Source organism: Ostrea edulis, chromosome 5 (assembly GCF_947568905.1).
Source record: "Ostrea edulis chromosome 5, xbOstEdul1.1, whole genome shotgun sequence".
Taxonomy (NCBI): domain Eukaryota; kingdom Metazoa; phylum Mollusca; class Bivalvia; order Ostreida; family Ostreidae; genus Ostrea; species Ostrea edulis.
Window position 1 is genome coordinate 19,916,605 of NC_079168.1, and position 24,786 is coordinate 19,941,390.

Here is a 24,786-nt window from a genome sequence, read left to right on the forward strand (position 1 = left end):
TAAACACCGATATCTCAAATACCGTGGATATGTAAACACCGATATCTCAAATACCGTGGATATGTAAACACCGATATCTCAAATACCGTGGATATGTAAACACCGATATCTCAAATACCGTGGATATGTAAACACCGATATCTCAAATACCGTGGATATGTAAACACCGATATCTCAAATACCGTGGATATGTAAACACCGATATCTCAAATACCGTGGATATGTGAACACCGATATCTCAAATACCGTGGATATGTGAACACCGATATCTTAAATACCGTGGATATGTGAACACCGATATCTTAAATACCGTGGATATGTAAACACCGATATCTTAAATACCGTGGATATGTAAACACCGATATCTTAAATACCGTGGATATGTGAACACCGATATCTCAAATACTGTGGATATGTAAACACCGATATCTCAAATACCGTGGATATGTAAACACCGATATCTCAAATACCGTGGATATGTCGAAGTGATTAGAAAGTCCCAACCACTTATTCTTGAAGTATTTTACCCTCGATATCTCGAATCCTCGAATATTTCAAAGTTTTTAATCAGTGCCATCGAGTTCGAAATAATGAGGTTCTACTGTAGAGATACGAAATCTGAAGTATGAATGCGCACATTCTTAAATATATGTTAAATCTGTGAGTGTGTGTCTATGTGGCATGGGATACCACTTGTGAAAGACTTTGTACACTGTGTTATAATGCTCAAATTGCTGATGAGTATTAGTATATTCTAGAATGTAAAGCATTAATTGATATAAGAAAAGATTACCTGTGCAATTATTACTCCCAAAGACCTTATGTTATTAAATTTACAGAACTAATGTCAACTCAAAAAGATTTTTTTTTTTTTTAAATTCTGTTTATTTTGAAAATTGATGATGTTGTCTGTCCTCCTCGATTCCCAGATTTCTATTTTACTTCTTGTCATGTCTCTTTTTATTATATTGTAGCTCTGAAAAGTTTTATTTATCAGTGTACATGTGTTACTATTGTACCTCATGTAACAATAATATTAATGATTTGAGAGAATAAAGTGAACTGTACGTGCTTGTCTGTGGACAGCTGTGTGCATCCATCATCCATGGATAACACACAGAGACACTAACAGATTGATGTGCTTTTAAAGGTATAACCAGATCACTCATATTTGTAGAAAACCATTATGTCGATCACATGCAGCATCTACTCACGAATGATTGTGTGCAGTCATGGATACATCATACAAACAACTTAGAATGGAACAGACCAGAATTCAAATGTGGGCCTCCTGAATCTGTAGTTTGGTACGCTACCAATTGAGCTACCTGACCAACCATGCCCTGACTACAACTGATCACGACATTCCTCCTCCATAGAGGTCATTTGACCTTAAAGACTCACAACCCAGGATCCTATTGCCTCTTTTTGTAATGTTTGCATGTAGGAGTTATCGTTCGTGTGGGACGGTATATATGAACTTGCGGTAAAGAGTATACAAAGCACCCAAATACAAACATTTACATTTTATGGTATGGATTCGCTTATTAACGCATTACAGCCTAGCCATTATCTCCTAACACTGCCGTTGAATACATCACAGATTTGCAAAAATTGCAAATACAAATATTTCCTCAAGTAAGTCATTTAAAAGTAGCAACAAACTCAAAGTTGCACAATGCTGTTCATGTGCAGGACTCGGTGGTCGGCTCCATTCTATAACAGATAAACACATCAGACATTAAAGATTATAAAGAATTTGTATTCAGGTTGGCCCAGGAAATCGAATGCATTTTCTAAATCAGATCCACCCCTTATGATAACTATCGATTTACGGCGCGGATTATTTTGCGTACAGTTGAGGTCTTATTAAATATCGCTGTTCAAAGATTGCATCAGAGGTCAAATTCTACAATGATGTAATATATATCAAAAAATGAAATGAAACAAAACTGTGAAAATATGATAAAAATCACAACTTATTCTCCATTAATGCAGACTTCTCTAGCCCCCCCCCCCCCCCCCCCCATCCCCCGTTAAACATTGTAATGTACGCTGTTTGAAAAGGGGTAACCATCAATCCTATAAAGAATACAAAAGTAAATGTTTTGCAAACGCAAACCCCTGGACACACCAGTGAGGTGAAGGCACTGAAGATCTTGTTTGTGAACAGATCTTGTTTGTGAACACAGCAGTAATATTTAGTTAGCAGGGATGACAATGGGTTAAAATTTGGTAACTGCAATTAGTCATAAATTCTTTTGATCGATTAAAGTAATTAACTAGTTAATCATTAAAACTTATAATTCTCAATTACTGTATTATTCTATTTTATTTTAGCTTCAGTTTTTTTTTAATTCACTAAAAAACAGTATGATGAGTGCTTCGATAAATAAAGATGTGAACAAAAACCGCATGAAAGCAAGAATATTTGTAAAAATTCAAAATGTTCACTTTTTGCAACGCCACGCCAGAATGGTGCATCATATGATTATTTTCATTACAATATTTCGGCTTCAAGTTTATGTTAGAGAATAGTTGTAATGTCTTCAAAGTTTGTTTACAAGAATTGCTAAGGTGGCAAAAATTTGTTTTGACGGCACATGCGCCGCAATTAAGTTACTCAGGACGTGTGAGTCCATTCTACATAACACAGCTGACATTTCATCTCTTTCTCGTTTAAGTATTACTATGCGTGAAACATTCGGAAGTAACTCTGAAATATGATTTAGTCTGACCTTCATGATTTTTACGCGTAACCCCCCCCCCCTCCCCTCCATTTCTATTTTCATCCTCCAACTTTGTATAATATATCTTTCTCTGACCAGAAATGTACATGCATGTTACTTGTCCTCATTACCATGTATTATAATGGTACAAATCATTGAACTGATTATAAAATCCATGGGGAAATTATGCTGGCAGCGTCGACTTTATCAGTGTGATACTAGTACTGCTTGGTAGTTTATTTTACGCAAGCATTATAGAGCCTGACTGGGCTCTTTCAAACAGGTTTTACTACAAAATGAACTATAATTATCGGTATTGCATGGAATTTTACTTTGAAGGTTTTTAAAGCTGATCAGTCATTAAAAAAGTTAATATTTAAACATCACCTAGACTTCTGAAAATTACGACACCCCCTCCCCCTTTTTTTAAACACGTGTAATACAAACACGACAGTATTTCTTTACTACAAATAACCCGGCCAATCGGTTACAAATTTTCAAATCGGTTAGCATTTTTTCAACCGAGTAATCGGTTATCCAGCTAATCGTTGTTATCCATAGTATTTAACATGCTTATATATTTATACCAACCAAACTTTGGATACATATCGTCCCGCACGAACAACAACTCGTACATGCAAAAATTACGAAAATCCGGAATACCCTTAACAGACATTTTCATCTGTTATGCAGTTACAGGGGCTGGTCTAAGGCAACAAATGTAGCAGGGAGAAAGAAAATGGCTAATGGCCATCAAACCTGACTGACCACACTAGATGATTGGCATTCAAGAGCTGATTAAATTTTGAGGTGATATCAGTGGATGAAATTTAAATTATGTGTTTTGATGAACTAGTATTAAAAACAACCAACTTTCTGGACTGGCCATCAACCAGGCAACACATACTATTAATCTGTTTCCCAGTTTCTTATTTTTATTTCCTACAGTTGTACAAAGATCACTCAAGAATTTTAGTTGACCGATGATGCACAGTATAAGCCTATCATGCTCAAATGAGCTAGATCCTTGCTGATTTCTGTGGAAACGAGGGGGTTATTTATCTTCTGCAGAGATTTATCTAGGTTGTTTTTACTACCGGTAAAAGGCACCTTTCCCCTTTGGCTATAAATGGATATTTCCCCTTCCACAGTTAAAAAATCCCCTTCATTTGTAGAAACTTTACAAAATTGTATGAGAATTTTCAACAAAATCATTTCAATATTTCAACATTTCAATATATTCTGTCATTTTCTATAATTGTCAGACTTACAAAATGAGTATGCAAATATATATATGCAAAATATAAAAAATGATAAAATGAGTAATCAATCTATTTATATTCCATGGATGTCCCCCACCACCATCCCCTGGAAGCTCATGACTGCATCCTCAAAGATTCCCCTTAAATATAAAATGGGTAGTAATTAACATCTATAATTGCTGGATAAAACCCTGTTCTGAGGGGGATAGGAAAGACCGAATATAAGTAACCCCCTCGTTTCCAGAAATTAGATCCTTGCCTTCCTGTATCATGCTTTAAAATAAGGATGTTTAAAAGTGGTGTATTTTCTAAAATTTTGTAAACTAGACAGATGTTTATCAAGTGTCACTCTGCACTCAGATTCCGGATGTTTTACATCTGTGGGCAAAATCTTAAAAGGCGGAGGGGACATCACTCATACAATTTGTCAGAAGTTTCTATTTTCTTTACATTCGTTGTAAACTCTTGTCATAACTTGTCATGTGTGTCACTGACTTGACACACTTTAAAACAGTAACATTTAAGATTAAAAAGGAAATAAAAACAGTATCTTAAACTCCCAATGTTGTGAATGACATTTATAATTCAAACTTCCTGTCGTGTTGCTTATACAGGACTAGTATGAAGTTTGTAAACAACTTTTTCTTTTTCTCTAAAGTTTTATATTTAAAGTCTTAAAGTTTCTGAATTCTTAAAAAAAACCCAACTAATTCTCCTGTACTCACCGCTGATTGAATGTTCGTTTTACAGCTTCATGGGACATGAATACACGGAGCTCTTCTGCACTTCCAGTAACTTATCCTAGTTGAACGACCTACCATACACACAGTCCATGACGTCACAGAGGGGACATGCGGATCGAGCTGATCCGGAAGGACTCTCTCAATATATATATATATATATGTGTGTGTATTTAAAAGTACTCTACAGAACTTTATAATTTGCAACAAATTCAAATCTAAGGGTAATTTTATATTTGCTGAGAACACAAATCGATTTTGTTTGTATTAAGGAATATATATTATTAAGCTAAATTAATTTTTGGAAAGTTTGAGTTATCTCGCATTGGCAGTAAATAGATAGTGCCTATATCGTGTAGGTTCTCTCTGTACAGGTCTATATCTATATATCAAATAAAGTGGTGTAAGTGTTTATAAATCAATATCATATAATAATAAAGACAACAATAAATAAATAAATAGATGAGTTGAATTTCAAATATATTTTTGGATGAAAGTATTTTTTTAAATAGGACCACCAACAGACCAAAACTCTTCCATTAATTAATACGATATATCAGCCTAATGGTACACTCCTGATAGGTCAAGTGCGGGTCCACGGATTTTTTTTCCGATATGGGGGTGGGGGGGTCACCACATGCAATATAATTAAGCCAGCCTAACATAGCCTCTACTAATGGAATAAAGGTGTTTAGTTAATAGAAATTTAAACAACGAAAAAAAAACAAAACACACACACTAAAAAAACAACAACCCAAAAACCACACAACTGTTCACATAATGTAATATAAAGATCGCACAATAGAGTAATCAATATTCATTTAAAAAAAAAATTTCATTCAAGGCAATTAATGGTATTCTTTTTTAATCTCATAATCCCCTTGTAGCTTGCCTTCGTGTCAACACATTCTTCATAGAGAAAAAAAGAACATTTATCACATTGAACAGAATCCTAATTTTTAAGCCACTGACTATATAGGCGTTTGTGTCTTGTAAATAAGATATATAATGTGGAACAAAGTTTTCTATATATGTTACACCCCCTTTTATATTAGTAACCTCCTTAATTATTAGCCATGTATGTCGTGCTAAACTAACATCAAGACAAAAAGGGGTGGGGATGGGAAACGGGGATCACCTGGGGGTCAGACCTGGGACTGTCTTCGCCTGGTGGGAAGGGGGGGGGGGGGTAGCGTACCAAGTTTGATTGTTTATCAAGCAACATTTTCGCTAACCAAGGCTTTGCGATCCGCTCCGCTTCTGGAGCAGATCGTAAACCTTTGGCTAGCGAAGATGATTGGGATATTGATCAGACAATAATAAGTTGCTGTCCTTTTTAAAAAGGACTTCAATTACGTGGACCATATAGGCATGAGTTTTTAATAAAAAATTGATATTCTAGGTTAAAAATAAATATATGCTCTAAAATAGATTTTCTTTAAATCTTGAAACATGCAATTTTCATATTTCATGCTAGAGAGCTAGAAACATATAATAGATATGAAATATTGTTGACCTTTAACATCATGATTAAGAGTCATCCTTATGAACAACAATTCTAGTATATCAACTCTTGTTGAGCGTTTCTGAGGTGGATATGTCGTCCTGTAACTATGCACAAATGGAGAAATAAAACTCCTTCATAATAATTTTTTTTAATTATTATTATTAAGAACACTTTTAAAAAATGTTTTCACAAATCAAATGGAACTTTTTTTTTTTTTTTTTTTTTTTTAAATCTCTTGACAATTGTTTTTGAAACATGTACTTATGAACCCTCTCACCACGTGCACGGTCACGTGCTACCCACCATATGTACAGTCACGTGCTATCATGTTAGGTTCATCAAGCTCCGGTGAAACGAACAATTGTGCATGCCCAAGCTGACTTTTCCCCATAGCATTTGTACATATGTGTATATATTGTGAACACATCGTATTGTATATTTGTATGAATACTTTTGTGTATTTTCTCAATACCTTTGTACTATTGGTAAGGAGAATAAAGAATTGAAAATAAGATCACTTTATATAATATAATTTCTGCTTGGACCCTGGGGTCCACGCAATAAAGAGCTCTGAAGAAATTGCCTTACTTGTATGGTATACTTTATAATATTGTTTATCACTTCAATACCTACAGGGCCGTAAATTAACCTTCAATTTGGAGGAGGCAGGAAATTAGGCGGGGGTCTGGGCACATTTTGTGCACACTGAACACGTTTCGTGCAAAATCCTTGATTCTAGGGCCTTCTAAGATGTTACTTGACTAACTCATTCTAAAAGAAAGATTTGGAATGCTTTTTAAGGGAGGTATCATGTTCTTAGTTATTGGAAACAACATAAATTCTAATGAACTTTAAATTTTAATTTTTTTTGGCTCAAAAGTTGGAGGAGGCAGCTGCCTCCTCCGCCTCCATGTAATTTACGGCCCTGACCTACAGATAATGAAATGGGTTCTTTTTTTATTGTTTGAATATTTTTAGCTCACCTGAGCTGAAAGCTCAAGTGAGCTTTTCTGATCGCCTGTTCGTCGTCTGTCCGTCTGTAAACTTTTTACATTTTCGACTTCTTCTCCAGAACAACAGGGCCAATTTCAACCAAACTTGGCCAAACGCTTCCTTGGGTAAAGGGCTTTTAAGTTTGTTCAAATGAAGGGCCATGTCCCTTTCAAAGGAGAGATAATCACAAAAATAGGGTGGGGTCATTTAAAAATCTTCTTCTCAAGAACCACTGGGTCAGAAAAGTTGAAATTTACATGAAAGCTTCCTGACATAGTGCAGATTCAAGTATGTTCAAATCATGCCCCCCCCCCCTTTCCGGGGGTACGATGGGGCCACAATAGGGGATCAAAGTTTTACATACAAATATATGGGGGAAATCTTTAAAAATCTTCTGAAGAACCACTGAACCAGAAAAGCTGATATTTACTTGAAAGCTCTCTGACATAGTACAGATTCAAATTTGTCAAAATTTATGGCTCCCGGGGGTAGGATGGGGCCACAATAAGGGATCAAACTTTTACATAAAAATATAGAGGAAAAATCTTTAAAAATCTTCTTCTCAAAAACCACTGAGCCAGAAAAGCTGATATTTACATGAAAGCTTTCTGATATAGTGCAGATTTAAGTTTGCTAAAATCATGACCCCCAGGGGTAGGATGGGGCCACAATAGGGGATCAAAGTTTTACATAGAAATATATGGGGAAAATCTTTTAAAATTTTCTCAAAAACTACTGGGCCAGGAAAGTTGAATTTTACATGAAAGCTTCTTGAAATAGTGCAAATTCAAGTTTGTTAAAATCATGGCCCCCGGGGGTAAGTTGAGGCGACAATAGGGGATCAAAGTTTTACATACAAATATAGAGGGAAATCATTAAAAATCTTCTTCTGAAAAATCACTGGGCCAGAAAAGTTAACATTCACATGAAAGCTTCCTGACATAGTCCAGATTCAATTTTGAAAAAATCATGGCCCCCCAGGATTAGGTTGGGGCCACAATAGTGATCAAAGTTTTACATGCGAATATATAGGGAAAATCTTTAAATATGAGCCAAGGTGACTCAGGTGAGTGATGTGGCCCATGGACCCCTTGTTTTAATAGGAAAGGCATAATGTAAATCAATCTGTCTTTGTCCAACAAGCATGGGGAATATTAGAGACATCTAAAATTACAATACATTCAAGTTAGATCACGTGTATATACATGTGCATTTAAAGATCACGATGATAATTGAATTAACGCACGCCTTTTCGTGTTATTCAGTTTTCTGTTAAACACGTTAATTGTTTGTAAGATGCGCTAGGAAACAAAAAACCCCAACATAAAATGGTTTGAACCCGACTTTTGTAGTATTGTCAATTCTTTTGGAATTGAACATATTTTATTGTATATAAGTGCATATTATATACAAACTGTTTGAACACAGGTTCTTTCAATTTATGGACATAATCCATGTAAACAGATGAGCATTGTTAAGTATTCCTAAGTTTGGAAAGGTTTCAAATATCTTATTCAAAAATTCTCCTCTAGGAAAGGTTTTAAATATTTTATTCAAAAATTCTCCTCAAGGATTGTTATATATAGTGGACATTCGAGGAGAAAATGTAATTCATCCTCTGTTGAACTTGAGATACAGTGTTGACAGACACTGTCACATCTAGGAAGAATTTCATATTTACCATAGTTGTTAATTTTTTTTTTCATATTTGCCTGTTTCTATCCGTGGACAATGATTACTAATTCTGAATTTAGTGAAAATAACCCGATTGTCTCGAGTTTTTAAATTTATGTATTTTTCAAAATTGAAAGACCCGCTACTCTCGCTTCTACATGCCGAGTGTTTGGCGACGGAACAGTCGTTTCTGATTTTTACACGGCCGAGTAACAAATAGTGCTCGATCCCACTACCTCTAACTCTAATAATGATAAACATAATTATTCGCGTAGCTTTACAACTGAGGAGCGTTATTTTCAATACTGTGCATGTTCTGGACCGATTTCATTTGTCAAAGATCGTATCATCTCATGATTTTATGATAAATATTTAGCTTTCCGTTTGGAAATACTAGGAGTAAAGCACATACTTCTGATATCGACCACCCAATATAAGAAGAGACGTTCAAAGAAATTTCTTTTTGAAAAGTCAGATAACCTTGAATATTCTCAAATATTTTGATAATATTTAAATAATGTGACAAAATGTTTTATATCTGCTGACTTCCCCTGTTTAAGCTAGTCAGGAGTATCATTATTTGTGGTAATTGTTTATGGGGAAGTCGGGATCACGGATGTTTTGAAATCTCGTGTAATGACATGACAATGTTATATGTTTGCTGATTTCCTCCTTTGTTTGTAAGCCTTTATTTTCGTCTTTCGATGCGTTTGATAAATGGTATGTTTCATTCTCACCCAATTTTTGTCTGTTGTTTTGTCATTAAAAAAGGAGACTCAAAGGAATGAATAAACTTTTCAAGAAAACTAATTTTAGGACGACGATGGTGGAGATTATACGAGCAAGGAAAAGACCTGTCAAGGTATAACAAAAGTTATATTACATTTATAATATGCAAAAAAGAAAACTAAAGTCAAGAGTAGACTCATCTGATTACTGGAATAATGATATCACAACATAATAGATATGCTCAATGATACACAAAGAGTATTCGCTTCGTGACCGATAGGTCGTCAGTTGGGGCCCCGCTCGTGCCATGGCGGCATAAAACATACTACTTAAAATAGCTAATTATTGGTCCTTTGCCAAACGCTCAGCATTTAGAAGTGAGGGTCGCGGGGCTTTCGGATATGACCACAGGGGCTAAGCCCGTTTTGGGCCCGAACTCTGTGATACCATACATATTTATGGTATCACAGAGTTCGGGCCCAAAACGGGCTATTTATGGTATCACAGAGTACGGGCCCAAAACGGGCTTAGCCTCTGTGGATATGACCGTAAAAACGGAGGTCTCGTGTCGCGACAGTCGCTGACATATTATAGAACCCTCACTGCTAAGCTAAGTACTGCCTATTGGGCACTAAACATAGGTCTAGATGTGTGGTACTTTGAAACCTACAATTGGGGGCGTCTCAATATGAGTGAATTCTTTCTCGAAGGGACATAAAACAAATAAACAAGCTCTGATACACATTGACATGAAATACTCACCGGCTGCATGAAGTCGACTAATGTCACAATGGTGGTTTACGACGACTGGTAGTGACATCACAATAGAAAATCGTCCATGACGATGGTTAGTATTGTGACGTCATAATATTCCATTGTTGAAGTAATGATTTAAAAACAATTTTTAAAATATTTACGCTGCTTGAAATAACGAAATCGTTATTCTTACATTCTTTATATTAATACTTCACATGTAGAACTATATTAGCTGATCATTCATTATTCAGCTGGGCTGCAACAATGACTAATTTACATAATCTAAAACTAATGTATTGAATTTAACATAAACAAGATCAGTATATATTACAGTGCCTCGGTTGTTGTACATGTATTTACATGTGTACCGGTATATGGAATATAAAAAGCAATGGACACAAACGCTGATTTTTAATCTGTATCATACAAATCACAGATCCATGCTTCAATTGCCACGTTAAAAAAAAACAAAAAAACAAAACACTAGGCCTACATCTATTCTTAATATTGACATGTCCTATGTTTGCCTTTGATATTTTTTTACAAATTGTAGATTTAAATAAGAATCAGGTAATTCGCAATCACTCGCGAGTTTTGTTTCAAGCACATTCCTAAATTTCGTCGTAAAATTTGAATTGTTTGTAACCCAAATTAGAAAGAATGTATCGTTTTTTAGTTCACAAGTTTCTCCTACAAGCAAAGGGGCCTACATGTGCAGTGATGCCACGGTGTGGGACTGATGCCACGGCGTGGGACTGATGCCACGGCGTGGGACTGATGCCACGGTGTGGGACTGGACACAACTCTTCCCACCATACACTGTATATTACACACACATATAATTATGTGTATGATATGCACACACTAAGTTCAATAATTACTTGACTAGGCCTATATCACAATATCATAGATGCCCCTAACTTTAAGATACAAGTACATCGTACCCGTACGTATTTAAAAGAAAAGATGAACAGAGTAGATTTTCTCCAATATGATGTATTTTGTTTAGCATTGTGTATATATGTATATCTTCTCTATGTTGTTTTGTGCAATATGAGAATGAAGTGAAATTGAACATGCCCATGGGGGAATCCTGCGTCACCAGTTGTGTTTCTCGCTAACTATATATTAGCATTTGTCAATTAGAAAGTCACTAATTACAGGACGGACTAATTATAGTATTGTCTTTCGTGATACATGTAATTGAAATTTTCAGTTTGTATACAGGTATGAACACCCCTCCTAGTTTGTACATGTGTATAACAACAGTGGAAGCCCTGTATAGAATTTCAACATAATCATGCAGGAATTTGAATATTTCTCCAATCGTTCAGAAGAAAATCTCTTAAGGATTTTGTCTCCTTTTGAAAATGAAATTCTTAGAAGAAAATCAAAATTTAGAACTTCCAATAACCTATGAATGGATTCCTACAAGAAACTATCATGGGATTCCATTCTTAGATTTGCAAGCTGCAATTTTTCTCTCGATTTTGTGGGTTCTGCATGGTATGCGGCACTGAGTTGGTTCTTTGTGAAAATTGTTTCGTTTTTTGCCGTCCAAAAATATTGATGATAATAATGATGAAAAAAAAAATCGAACGAGGAATGCATGTAATAACCTTTTTTGCATTTTTGCTTACTTTGATTTTCGATCTTTGCATTCTTATATATATTTTTTCGACAAGAGCGCTTAGTGTTGCATTTTGGTTGCATACAAATATAGAGGGAAAATCATTAAAAATCTTCTTCTGAAGAACCACTGGGCCAGAAAAGTTAACATTCACACGAAAGCTTCCTGATATAGTCCAGATTCAATTTTGAAAAAATCATGGCCCCCCAGGATTAGGTTGGGGCCACAATAGTGATCAAAGTTTTACATGCGAATATATAGGGAAAATCTTTAAATATGAGCCAAGGTGACTCAGGTGAGTGATGTGGCCCATGGACCCCTTGTTTTAATAGGAAAAGCATAATGTAAATCAATCTGTCTTTGTCCAACAAGCATGGTGAATATTAGAGACATCTAAAATTACAATACATTCAAGTTAGATCACGTGTATATGCATGTGCATATAAAGATCACGATGATAATTGAATTAACGCACGCCTTTTCGTGTTATTCGGTTATTTGAAAACTGTTAAACACGTTAATTGTTTGTAAGATGCGCTAGGAAACAAAAATCCCAGAGAATGTTTAAGGTATACCCCAACATAAAATGGTTTGAACCCGACTTTTGTAGTATTGTCAATTCTTTTGGATTTGAACATATTTATTGTATATAAGTGCATATTATATATACAAACTGTTTGAACACAAACTCTTTCAATTTATGGACATAATCCATGTAAACAGATTAGCATTGTTAAGTATTACTAAGTTTGGAAAGGTTTCAAATATCTTATTCAAAAATTCTCCTCTAGGAAAGGTTTTAAATATTTTATTCAAAGATTGTTATATATAGTGGACATTCGAGGAGAAAATGTAATTCATCCTCTGTTGAACTTGAGATACAGTGTTGACAGACACTGTCACATCTAGGAAGAATTTCATATTTACCATAGTTGTTAAAAAAAATTTCATATCTGCCTGTTTCTATCCGTGGACAATGATTACCAATTCTGAATTTAGTGAGAATAACCCGATTGTCTCGAGTTTTTAAATTTATGTATTTTTCAAAATTGAAAGACCCGCTACTCTCGCTTCTACATGCCGAGTGTTTGGCGACGGAACAGTCGTTTCTGATTTTTACACGGCCGAGTAACAAATAGTGCTCGATCCCACTACCTCTAACTCTAATAATGATAAACATAATTATTCGCGTAGCTTTACAACTGAGGAGCGTTATTTTCAATACTGTGCATGTTCTGGACCGATTTCATTTGTCAAAGATCGTATCATCTCATGATTTTATGATAAATATTTAGCTTTCCGTGGGAAATACTAGGAGTAAAGCACATACTTCTGATATCGACCGCCCAATATAAGAAGAGACGTTCAAAGAAATTTCTTTTTGAAAAGTCAGATAACCTTGAATATTCTCAAATATTTTGATAATACTTAAATAATGTGACAAAATGTTTTATATCTGCTGATTTCCCCTGTTTGAGCTAGTCAGGAGTATCATTATTTGTGGTAATTGTTTATGGGTAAATCAGGATCACAGATGTTTTGAAATCTTGTGTAATGACATGACAATGCTTTATGTTTGCTGATTTCCTCCTTTGTTTGTAAGCCTTTATTTTCGTCTTTCGATGCGTTTGATAAATGGTATGTTTCATTCTCACCCAATTTTTGTCTGTTGTTTTGTCATTTAAAAAGGAGACTTAAAGGAATGAATAAACTTTTTAAGAAAACTAATTTTAGGACGACGATGGTGGAGATTATACGAACAAAGAAAAGACCTGTCAAGGTATAACAAAAGTTATATTACATTTATAATATGCAAAAAAGAAAATTGAAGTCAAGAGTAGACTCATCTGATTACTGGAATAATGATATCACAACATAATAGATATGCTCAATGATACACAAAGAGTATTCGCTTCGTGACCGATAGGTCGTCAGTTGGGGCCCCGCTCATGCCATGGCGGCATAAAACATACTACTTAAAATAGCTAATTATTGGTCCTTTGCCATAGAAGTGAGGGTCGCGGGGCTTTCGGATATGACCACAGGGGTAAGCCCGTTTTGGGTCCGAACTCTGTGATACCATACATATTTATGGTATCACAGAGTTCGGGCCCAAAACGGGCTATTTATGGTATCACAGAGTTCGGGCCCAAAACGGGCTTAGCCTCTGTGGATATGACCGTAAAAACGGAGGTCTCGTGTCACGACAGTCGCTGACATATTGTAGAACCCTCACTGTTAAGTTACTGCCTATTGGACACTAAGCATAGGTCTAGATGTGTGGTACTTTGAAACCTACAATTGGTGGCGTCTCAATATGAGTGAATTCTTTCTCGAAGGGACATAAAACAAATAAACAAACTCTGATACACATTTACATGAAATACTCACCGGCTGCATGAAGTCGACTAATGTCACAATGGTGGTTTACGACGACTGGTAGTGACATCACAATAGAATATCGTCTATGACGATGGCTAGTATTGTGACGTCACAAGTAATAGTTATTGTATATTTATTTCGCGGTGTATCTTGATTTATTTGGACGAAGGGCCGTGACGAGTGCGAATACAATTTCCGTTGTTGAAGTTGTGATAAAACAATGCTAGAAATAACGAAATCGTTATTCTTACATTCTTTACAAAAGACGCTATCATTAATACTTCACATGTAGAACTATGTTAGCTGATCATTCATTATTCAGCTGGGCTGCAACAATTACTAATTTACATAATCTAAAACTATCAAACTAACCGATATCTTATTAAGGTGTATAATGTATTGAATTTAACATAAACAAGGTCAGTATATATATCACAGTGCCTCGGTTGTTGTACATGTATTTACATGTGTACCGGTATATGGAATATAACAAGAGGCCCATGGGCCACATCGCTCACCTGAGTCACCTTGGTCCATATCAGAAGACTTTCTATATATATTTGCATGTAAAACCGTAGTCCTTATCATGGCCCCAATCTACCCCTGGAGGCCATAGTTTTCGCAAACTTGAATCTACACTATGTCAGAATTTTTTCTTGTAAATGTGAACTTCTTTGGCCCAATGGTTCACCAGAAGAAGATATTTGAAGATTTTTCCTATATATTTGTATGTAAAACTTTGATCCCCCCTTGTGGCCCCATCCTACCCCCAGGGGCCATGATTTGAACAAACTTAAATCTGCACTATATCAGAAAGCTTTCATGTAAATATCAGCTTTTCTGGCTCAGTGGTTCTTGAGAAGAAGATTTTTTAAAAAAAATTCCTATATATTTGTATGTAAAACTTTGATCCCCTATTGTGGCCCCATCCTACAACAGGGGGCCATGATTTGAACAAACTTAGCTCTGCTCTATGTTAGGAAGCTGTTCATGTGAATATCAGCTTTTCAGACTCAGTGGTTCTTGAGAAGAAGATTCTAAAAGAATGTCCCTATATATTTGTATGAAAAACTTTGATCCCCCCTTGTAGCCCCATCCTACCCCAGGGGCCATGATTTGAACAAACTTGAATCTGCACTATGTCAGAAAGCTTTCATGTAAATATTAGCTTTTCTGGCTTAGTGGTTCTTGAGAAGAAGATTTTTAAAGATTTTTCATATATATTTGTATGTAAAACTTTGATCCCCTATTGTGGCCCCATCTGACCCCCAGGGGCCAGGATTTTAACAATTTAGAATCTGTACTATATATCAGAAAGCTTTCATATAAATCTCAGCTTTTCTGACTTAGTGGTTCTGGGAAGAAGATTTTTAAAGATTTTTTCTATATATTTGTATGTAAAAGTTTGACCCCCTATTGTGGCCCCATCCGACCCCCGGGGGCCATGATCTTAGCAATTTATAATCTGCACTATATCAGGAAGCTTTCATATAAATCTCAGCTTTTCTGGTTCAGTGGTTCTTGAGAAGAAGATTTTAAAAGATTATTCCTATAAATTTGTATGTAAAACTTTGATGCCCCCCTTGAGGCCCCATTCAATCCCCGGGGTCCATGATTTTAACGAACTTGAATCTGCACTATATCAAAAAAAAAAAGGAAAAAAAAAACAAAAACAAAAAAAACCAAAAAAAAAACCAAAAAACAAAAACAACTTTGACCCCCTATTGTGGCCCCATCCGACCCCCGGGGGCCATGATTTTAACAATTTAGAATCTACCCTACCTAATAAAGCTTATCTATAAATTTCATATTTTCTGGCCCAGTGGTTCTTGAGAAGAAGATTTTTTAATGACCCTACCCTATTTTTACCTTTTCTTGATTATCTCCCCTTGGAAGGTGGCCTGGCACTTTATTTTAACAATTTAGAATTCCCTTTACCTAAGGATGTTTTGTGCCAACTTTGGTTGAAATTGGCCCAGTGGTTGTTGAGAAGAAGTTGAAAATGTGAAAAGTTTACAGACGGACAGACGGACGGACGGACGCCGGAGTACGGGTGATCAGAAAAGCTCACTTGAGCTTTCAGCTCAGGTGAGCTAAAAACCAATGGACACAAACGCTGATTTTGAATCTGCTATTATATAAATAATCACGCATGATTTTGAATATTTCTCCAATCGTTCAGAAGAAAATCTCTTGAGGATTTTGTCTCCTTTTGAAAATGAAATTCTGAGAAGAAAATCAGAATTTAGAACTTCCAATAACCTATGAATGGATTCCTACAAGAAACTATCATGGGATTCCATTCTTAAATTTGCAAGCTGCAATTTTTCTCTCGATTTTGTGGGTTCTGCATGGTATGCGGCACTGAGTTGGTTCTTTGTGAAAATACTTTCGTTTTTTGCCGTCCAAAAATATTGATGATAATAATGATGAAAAAAAAAATCGAACGAGGAATGCATGTAATAACCTTTTTTTGCATTTTTGCTTACTTTGATTTTTGATCTTTGCATTCTTATATATATTTTTTCGACAAGAGCGCTTAGTGTTGCATTTTGGATGTGTAATGTTTTGATATTATGTAAATGAGGAAACTGTACAGTATATGGTGAATATTTCGCAGCATTCTACGAGGACAGAGTGTGTATACCTGTCAGTATGAAATGAAACGTTGATGAAAAAAACAGGGAGGATGATAGTAACAAAAGTTCTTACGTTACTATCATCATTCATTTCCGTTACGATCCTCTTCCCTGTTTTTTCAACGACGACTTTTCTGTTCATATGAGCCGTGTAAAAGATAAAATAACACCTGATCGTAATTGTTGCTAGTGTATGATATTTCTTACCTACATAACATTCGCAAATAAACAATACAAATAGATATAATAAGTAAACGTGGTCTTTCCGGCATTTCCTTCCGCCATCTTGGGATGATAGTAACGATCGTTACTATCATCAGTTTAATACCAGTGATTGATAGTGTTTGTAGGAAAGCAAACAACACCAATGTATTCTTACGGAGAAATCTCTCATCTTGTTCAACCAACACGAAGGACAAATGCAACAAGACGGTGGTCAGACCCAAGTTGGAATATGCATCCAATGTTTGGGACCCTCACACTAAGAAGAATATCGAGGAAATAGAAGCGGTGCAAAGGAGAGCAGATAGGTTCGTCACAAACAACTACAACAACACCAGCAGTGTCACAAGCAAAGATTGACAGGCTAGAGTGGGAGACCTTACACCAACAAGGAGTCCGAGCAAAGGCTACCATGATGTACCGGGTCATCCATTCCCTTGTTGCCATGGAACTGCCTTCCAATTCAACCAAACAGGAGCAGCCACAAAGGAACACCAACACCGATACAGGACCCCATTCTGTCGTATCACCATCTTCAAGAAATCAACCCGCTGCCACAAAATACATCATGGCCACGACTCTGGGGTTCTTTAAGACCAGGATCCAAGTATTAGAAACACCATAAGTAGCAGTGCATGATTTTACCAGATTTTGAACTTGTAAATAGCGGCATGGACTCCCCCTCGCACACATGCCTTTGAACGAAAGTGAGACAATGTCGCAGTCGCGACCCTTCACTTTATAGGAAGGAGAGGCATCAACCGTGCGCATTTCTTGTGCACCGTAAATGGAAGGTTTTTATAAGGGGTGGACCTGTAGCTCTTTGATCTGTCCCAATATTTACTCAGAGCTATAATTCTGCAGCTATGTAATATCTTAAAGGGCGAAGCTCTCTCACGGCCCTTCGGAGCTCTCCTAATTACTTACTTATCCTCTTCGTCCCCGGTGGGACATAAGGCTTCAACAAGTTGTCTCCATCTAGCTCTGTCCTTGGCAATATACTGTGCCTGTCCCCATGAGTAGCCCATTTCCTCAAGTTCTGATGTTACGATTTTCCTCCAGGTGGTACGTGGTCTGCCTCTTTTCCTCTTTCCAGGTGGTGTCCAGTGTAGAGCTACTTTGGGAATCCTGTTCTGGGGCATTCTCATTACGTGACCAAGCCATCTCATTCTTCTTCGGAGCTCTCCTTATAGCTAACACGTACATACATGTTTAAAAGGTAAATATAGAAATGTAATTAAAAATTAAACCATACATGTATAACTTGAAAATGTTGTTTAAAATGGCGTAGATTCGAATGCAAGCGCGAGGATATGTATTTCGCCATTTTGAACCTCGTCTGCCCAAGTTCACGTCGTTCTGAGATGTTTCATAAAATCCATAAAAGCATGAAACCCACATTTTCTCAATCATATATATATATATATATATATATATATATATATATATAATCACTCCTCGATTGTACCAGGTCTCCTAAGTTTGCAATTTGCTAAACGCCGATGCTATATACGACGTCAAAATGCACTTTTTACATTAATTGTGTTATATTTCCTTCGTTCCATGAATAGGTTGATCAGATGTCCAAAGTCGTGTAACAAGATGCTTTGACAGCTGCTCGTACACGTCCGGATAACATCGGAATTTGTTTTTATCCTCTGTAGGATATAAATACTACAGTGTATTACCAATATTTTTAGCTTTGCCCTCAAACACGGTCACGTCGTAAGACATACTTTAAAAGTATGTGAATGAGAAAATATTGTACAGTATGTGACGAACAGCAATCTACAAGGACAGAGTGGTTATATCTAGCTGATCGTTATCTTTACACAGTTCATTATTTCTTATCCTGGAATTGTTCGTACAGGTCACTTCAACAAATGGATTTTCACTCAAGAATATCAGAGGGTGTCATCAGAAATGTAAATCTTAGCATTTTGAAGATATGAAAATAAAGTATGAATAATGTTCACATGTACTGTTCTTACATGGTATATATACTGGTTAATTCATTTCAAGTCAATACGAAGTGAAGCGGCGTGTTCAGAGGGACATTCACACAGAGAGCGAGGTGCTACTCGCTATCAGTGTGTGACGTCTCGTTCAAATCTCGTTAAACGCATTTACACAATTCTACAAGTAGAAGTAGATGTGGGTATGTATGCCCAAGAGAAACGATCTAGTAGAAATACTTTGTGCATTATGAAAAAACCCCACATCAGAAACGTAAACATTTATGATAGTTTCACCCATGATGCAAAAATATTTACAACACAACTAATGGTAATCTAGTATTCATTTTTCTGGTATCATTTATTTCTATTTTAGCATGCAAAATCAGTACATCAAAATTAACCAATACCACGTACAATATTTCAAAGTAAAAAAAATGCACATAGATGAGTCATGTATCTAGTTACTCCGGCGCCTTCGTCCTAGAAGCCAGCCTCCAGTTGATTTTCTTTTTAATGTGGCATTGAATTGAAAGCAGCCCAACTGTGTCCCTGTGCTAGGTTGTAAAACTGTTGCTTTTACGGTGTAGTCTCCCTACAGAATAAAAAAAAAAAAACCCCACTAAAATATCCTTCAAACCTTTCCGTATATTTTTTTATCAGCCTATTAATCACTTCAATAAATTAAGATTACGTATACTAAACACTAATTAATTCACTGCTTACATCGCCGATGAGGTTTAATGCAGGGTCTAGTTGGTTAATATTGATGATAAAATCAGATATGGTGATATTCTGGACCGTCACTGGACACTGCGTGAAGACCCCCACCGATTCGAACATTTTCTTGATCTGTCTCCCCAAGTCCTGTTGTCCTTGTCGCGTTCCATTGATCAAGTTGTCAACTATGGAGCACGCATCCAGAGTGCTACACAAAATTACAGATAAGAAAAGGTGTAAAGAGCCTGTTGGAGGTGTTATTTGACACTGGAGGAATCATCCGATCGATTCTTTAATGTCTTTCCCCAAAATAGTGTAAATACAAAATGCATACAATATGCGAAAGTTGTCACCTACCAGCTTCCTAGACCGGCAACACATGGAATATGAACATCTCTCAACAGGGTATGCCGCACGACATCGAAATGTATTTGTGCTCCTGGTTCTATTTGCTTTAGAACTGCAGCTGAGAAGGAGATATGAAGCGGTCCGGGGGTCAAGACTGGCATAGGAGTGGCATCGACATTGTAAACCTTCAGTGCTTGGTGAACTGCGTCGGTAGCTGTATGTAAAGAAAACGTGTAAACCACTTGTTTAAACAATGTTAAAGCATATTCGCTAGAATTATGATTCGCTCGTATATAGCACAGAAAGAAAACTCGACACCGCAGATCATAAATAGTTCTGTGCAGAGACCATCATTACTGTACTACTGGATAATAATCTGCACGCTGCACAATATAGGTATATCAACACGAATACACTGATGATAGTCTAAGCAAATGCTTCCACGACTGACATCGTTTCAATTTGAGCAGATAAATTTATCCCTTTGTAATTCAAATTCACGTAATCAAAAATCATATTCAATACCACTAATAAACTATTTCAACATTTCTGACATTATTGATAAAATAAATAAAAAGTGATTTAAAAGAAGAAGAAGAAATGCACAATATTTCTGACTTACTACAGCTTGACCACAAAAACGTGGTGTACTCGGCATCTACGAGCCACGCACCAAGAAGGACAACAACACAGCGCCAAAGACACATCTTGAGATTGATTCTGCGAGAAATGGTACAGATTCACCAATTACTCGTTCTTTATATACCTCGTACAGAGTAAAGAAGTGGGGAAAAAATCCCACAGAACTTTGTACTTTGGAAGGAAGAAACATGCAAGGGAACAGTGAGGAAACATTTGTATGCACCAAAGGGGGCACTGTAGGGAACTCTGGGGAATTCAAATAAAAAACCCTCTTTCCTAGTCCCTGTGCCACTGGTCTTAGATGATGTTTGTTTAGTTTAACAAGTGTGTGAATTTGCAATAAAAATCGTCAAAGTAAACTTAACACTATATGACAATAATTTTCATGATTTTTAATATTTGATCGGTTATCCTTTAAGGTACGCGGATCAAAGTCCAGAATATGGCTGTGTGATAAAACCCAAAACGACAAGGTTATCGACGACCAAATTCCGTATTTTGTTTTTTGAGACGAAGATCAGGTAATATGTACCGAAAGTGTCACGCAGAGTTCAAGGCATATTCTGATTTGAAAAAAAAAAAACCCGCACCAAACAACCAAGCTATATCGGGCCTTGATGAAGTAACTAACGTTTTCGTGTTAAATCCCCCTTTCATACTATTGTACGTTTCTTTCAAGGAAAGTAATTTTTTTATACTTTGAAATATGACATTTTTTCCCCTGACGTTAGTTTTACATTTAATATTACATTCGAAATATTTTTTTTTTTTGACGTTATTTTACATTTAATATTACATTCGAAATATGACAAATTTTTCTGACGTTATTTTACATTTAATATTACATTCGAAATATGACAATTTCCCTGACTTAGTCTACATGGTTTTTTTTGTGTGTGCTCATTTTTGTACACGCTCTGTCTGAAAACTTTGTAAAAACGATTTCTCATTGAAAGACACAAATGTCTACATTTTATATCCCGAAATGAAACATTTCCCTACCTACCTATCCATATAGGGAATGTATATTTCATAATCAGTATGTGCATGCACATCTAATGACTAAGAATCGACAAGTGCGGTATAGATAACAGAGCATACTGGGGGGGAGCGGGTTGTGGTTGGCTCGATGAAGCCATAAGGGACACTAAATATTTGAATACTGACATTTGTAACAATTATCTGAGGAACCATCTTACCAACACGTGCAATCCACCAATAGTAAGGTGCTAATTTTTATTATTGTACTCCTTTATATCTGTTGTATAAGTGATTCTGAAGTAAATCTGTTATGTAATGGTTTCAGATTTACTTGTTCGCACCACAGGGACCAAGCCCGTTTGGGCCCGAATTCTGTGATACCATAAATATAGAAAGGGGTCTAACTCTGACCCAGATAAAAAGAACAACCCACTCGCCTCAAATGACTAAAAAATTAGAAACTAGGTGCAGTATGCGTAATTTGCCGGTTTCCCTGTATATATTAATGTTTTAACTACTTGCATGCCAAATTTCAAGTCACGGGTTCTTAGAATAACAGAGATTTACGTCATCGATCTCTCGATTTCACCTGCTTATTTCTCCCGTGAAGATCCGGGTTAGAATAGGTCCTCAGTACACCTTGCTTGTTGTAAGAGGCGACTAAATGGGTGGTCCTTCAGATGAGACCGCAAAAATCGAGGTCCCGTGTCACAGCAAGCGTGACACAATAAAGATCCCTCCCTGCTCAAAGGCCATAAGCACCGAGCATAGGCCTAAATAATCAATTTACTAGGACATTCACCGGTCCAGGTCACCGGGTGATTTCTCGCCTATGACAGCAGTGAAATTCAGACTAGTGTGGAAGATTTCGGACCTGTCAATTAAAATTTCACATCAGTCATTCTCTACTTACTTCTTCATACTTAATAATGTTCTTCGTGTACACAACATCAACTGTTGACAAGATCTGCCATTTTAATGAAAGCACTAAATAGTACCCGATATACGTAAAATCCCAAATACCTTATAATTGATCAAAACATTATTCTTGGGATATTGCACCTAGAGAAGGAAATTTAACATTACTATTTGGCTTTCTTGATTTTTTGTATTTGTTTCTTTTACAGTATTTCATTTTGATTATTTTTTACCCATTTTCCCCGTTTAAAAGTTTTATGTATTTGGGGCTTTTAGTGTGCTTCTCAAAATAGCAGTTTTTAAAGTCAGGAGTTGATGTTTTGTAAAATAAGCGACCCAGATACGGCAAACATAGAGAACTTTATTAAAGTATGAAGAAATAGGTAGCGTATATTTGATGTGAAATTTTAATTGATAGGTCCGAAATCTTAAATAAAATCGTAAATACATTTGGAAACCAATTATTGAATTTTATAATTATATGCATTTGTAACAGGAAGGGAGAAAATACAATGGACCAGATCGGGATTCGAACCGGCCCCCCTGAATCTCTAGTCAGGTGCTCTACCAACTGAGCTATCTGGCCACCGGTGATCGAACGCGGCTGACCGCTACATTCCTCCTTCCTTAAATGTCTTCACACTTGAAGACATCAACACAGGATCTTAATCCCCTGGCAGGCATTTTCACCTGTTAGTTCCAGTGGCTGGTCACGGCACCAAATGTAGTTTTAAAAAAAAAAATCAAAAAAAAAAAACCAACCAAAAAAAAAACAAAAACAAAAAAACAACCAAAACCAACCCCCTACTTAACCTTGAGGTTTTTAGCAGTCCCTAACTCCCACAAAAATCATGCTCATTTCATGCTAGAATTATTCAGAGCTTTAAAACCTTGAGGTCTATTTACCCAGAATAAGAGAAGAGGTAACTGAGGCCCGAGCCTAACCAAGTGAGTGAAACTGATCAGACATGGCCTTATAACCTGAATTCTATTCATTAACTTAAGCCAATCAAAACCAAAGAAACGATGCTGACTTATCCAATCCCGAAACAGATAGTTTATTCACTTAGGAAAACTTGACAACTGGCATTAATACTAAAACATGTGGAATGCATCAACCATATCTAAACATGAAAAGTACTCAGCAGCAAGTAAATGAACTTCAAATGTAATAAGAAGGTGATTTAACAATTAAGGTTGAAATCATTTTCGCACCTTTTTCATACCAAGATTTGATAAACAAACTTTTTTCAGTACCTTTTGATACACTAAAACAATATGCATATAATTATGTATGAAATAATCAGCCAGGTATTCTCTGCTTTTTTTAAAAGGCATAAAACCAATATTGGTATATAACAGATAAATTTAAAGAACGGGAAGTTCTTTAAAATGTGGACTGAAAATGAAATAACTCGCAAAGCCAAAGAGGACTATTTTATTAAACTTTTTAATCCAAGCCTTAATAGAAAATAATTATTTGAACAATTGAATTGCAATTTAGCATAATATTTTTTACAAAATATGTGGGAATTATAGACAATCACCAAACGCTACCGGTCAGCGTTATTATGACGTCATAAAGGACTCATTATTAGTATAGGATTAAACATTCAGAAGAATTTATCGATGTGTAAACTTTGGACATTTTACTCACAAACCGAATAAAAGTGCGAAGCAAAAAGGACTCGTTTAATTGACGTCATAATAAAGACGTTGCTAAACAATTTTTGTATACATATTTGAACTGCCTGATGAACAATGTTGATATGGAGAAAGCGCTAGCAGTAAATGATTGTTTTTTATGGAATTTGTCGTTCTGATTTTCAATATATATAGATATCAAGAAGTTCATTTATACACCTTCGCAAAGGTGTATGTATGTATACATATATATATACCTTAAAAAGGGCCGTTTAAGACATCGTTCACCCAGTGGCGTCCCTTGCTCATTTATGA

At 36.0% G+C, this 24,786-nt stretch overlaps 2 protein-coding genes and 1 long non-coding RNA gene across 5 annotated transcripts in view; 1 reads left to right on the forward strand and 2 right to left on the reverse strand.

Moving 5' to 3' along the window:
- Positions 1-6,747, reverse strand: part of LOC125649274 (tumor necrosis factor alpha-induced protein 8-like) — a 39,353-nt gene extending 32,606 nt beyond the window's left edge. For all 3 annotated transcript variants that reach the window (XR_007360636.2, XM_048876685.2, XM_048876677.2), the window contains exon 1: positions 4,717-6,747. The gene's annotated coding sequence lies outside the window, so the exon portion shown is untranslated. The remainder of the gene's footprint in view (positions 1-4,716) is intronic.
- On the forward strand, positions 671-4,833 carry LOC130055177 (uncharacterized). The gene is made up of 2 exons (XR_008803457.1): positions 671-1,307; positions 3,423-4,833. It is a non-coding gene; the product is annotated as an uncharacterized LOC130055177 (long non-coding RNA).
- Positions 6,748-19,553: 12,806 nt separating the features above from the next.
- LOC125652441 (ganglioside GM2 activator-like) lies at positions 19,554-21,155 on the reverse strand. The gene is made up of 4 exons (XM_048881638.2): positions 20,909-21,155; positions 20,296-20,500; positions 19,945-20,146; positions 19,554-19,813 (listed from the first exon to the last, which is right to left on the reverse strand). Exons 1-4 carry the CDS (start codon positions 20,991-20,993, stop codon positions 19,679-19,681), a joined length of 627 nt encoding a protein of 208 aa, XP_048737595.2. The 5' UTR covers positions 20,994-21,155; the 3' UTR covers positions 19,554-19,678.
- Between the last annotated feature and the right edge of the window lie 3,631 nt (positions 21,156-24,786).

Coding starts and splice junctions, on each gene's coding strand:
- LOC125652441 (XM_048881638.2), bottom strand. CDS start 20,993: ATGTGTCTTTGGCGCTGTGTTGTTGTCCTTCTTGGTGCGTGGCTCGTA. Junction 20,147..20,295: donor GTTGCCGGTCTAGGAAGCTG/GTAGGTGACAAC, acceptor AATTTTGTGTAG/CACTCTGGATGCGTGCTCCA. Junction 19,814..19,944: donor CATTAAACCTCATCGGCGAT/GTAAGCAGTGAA, acceptor TTTATTCTGTAG/GGAGACTACACCGTAAAAGC.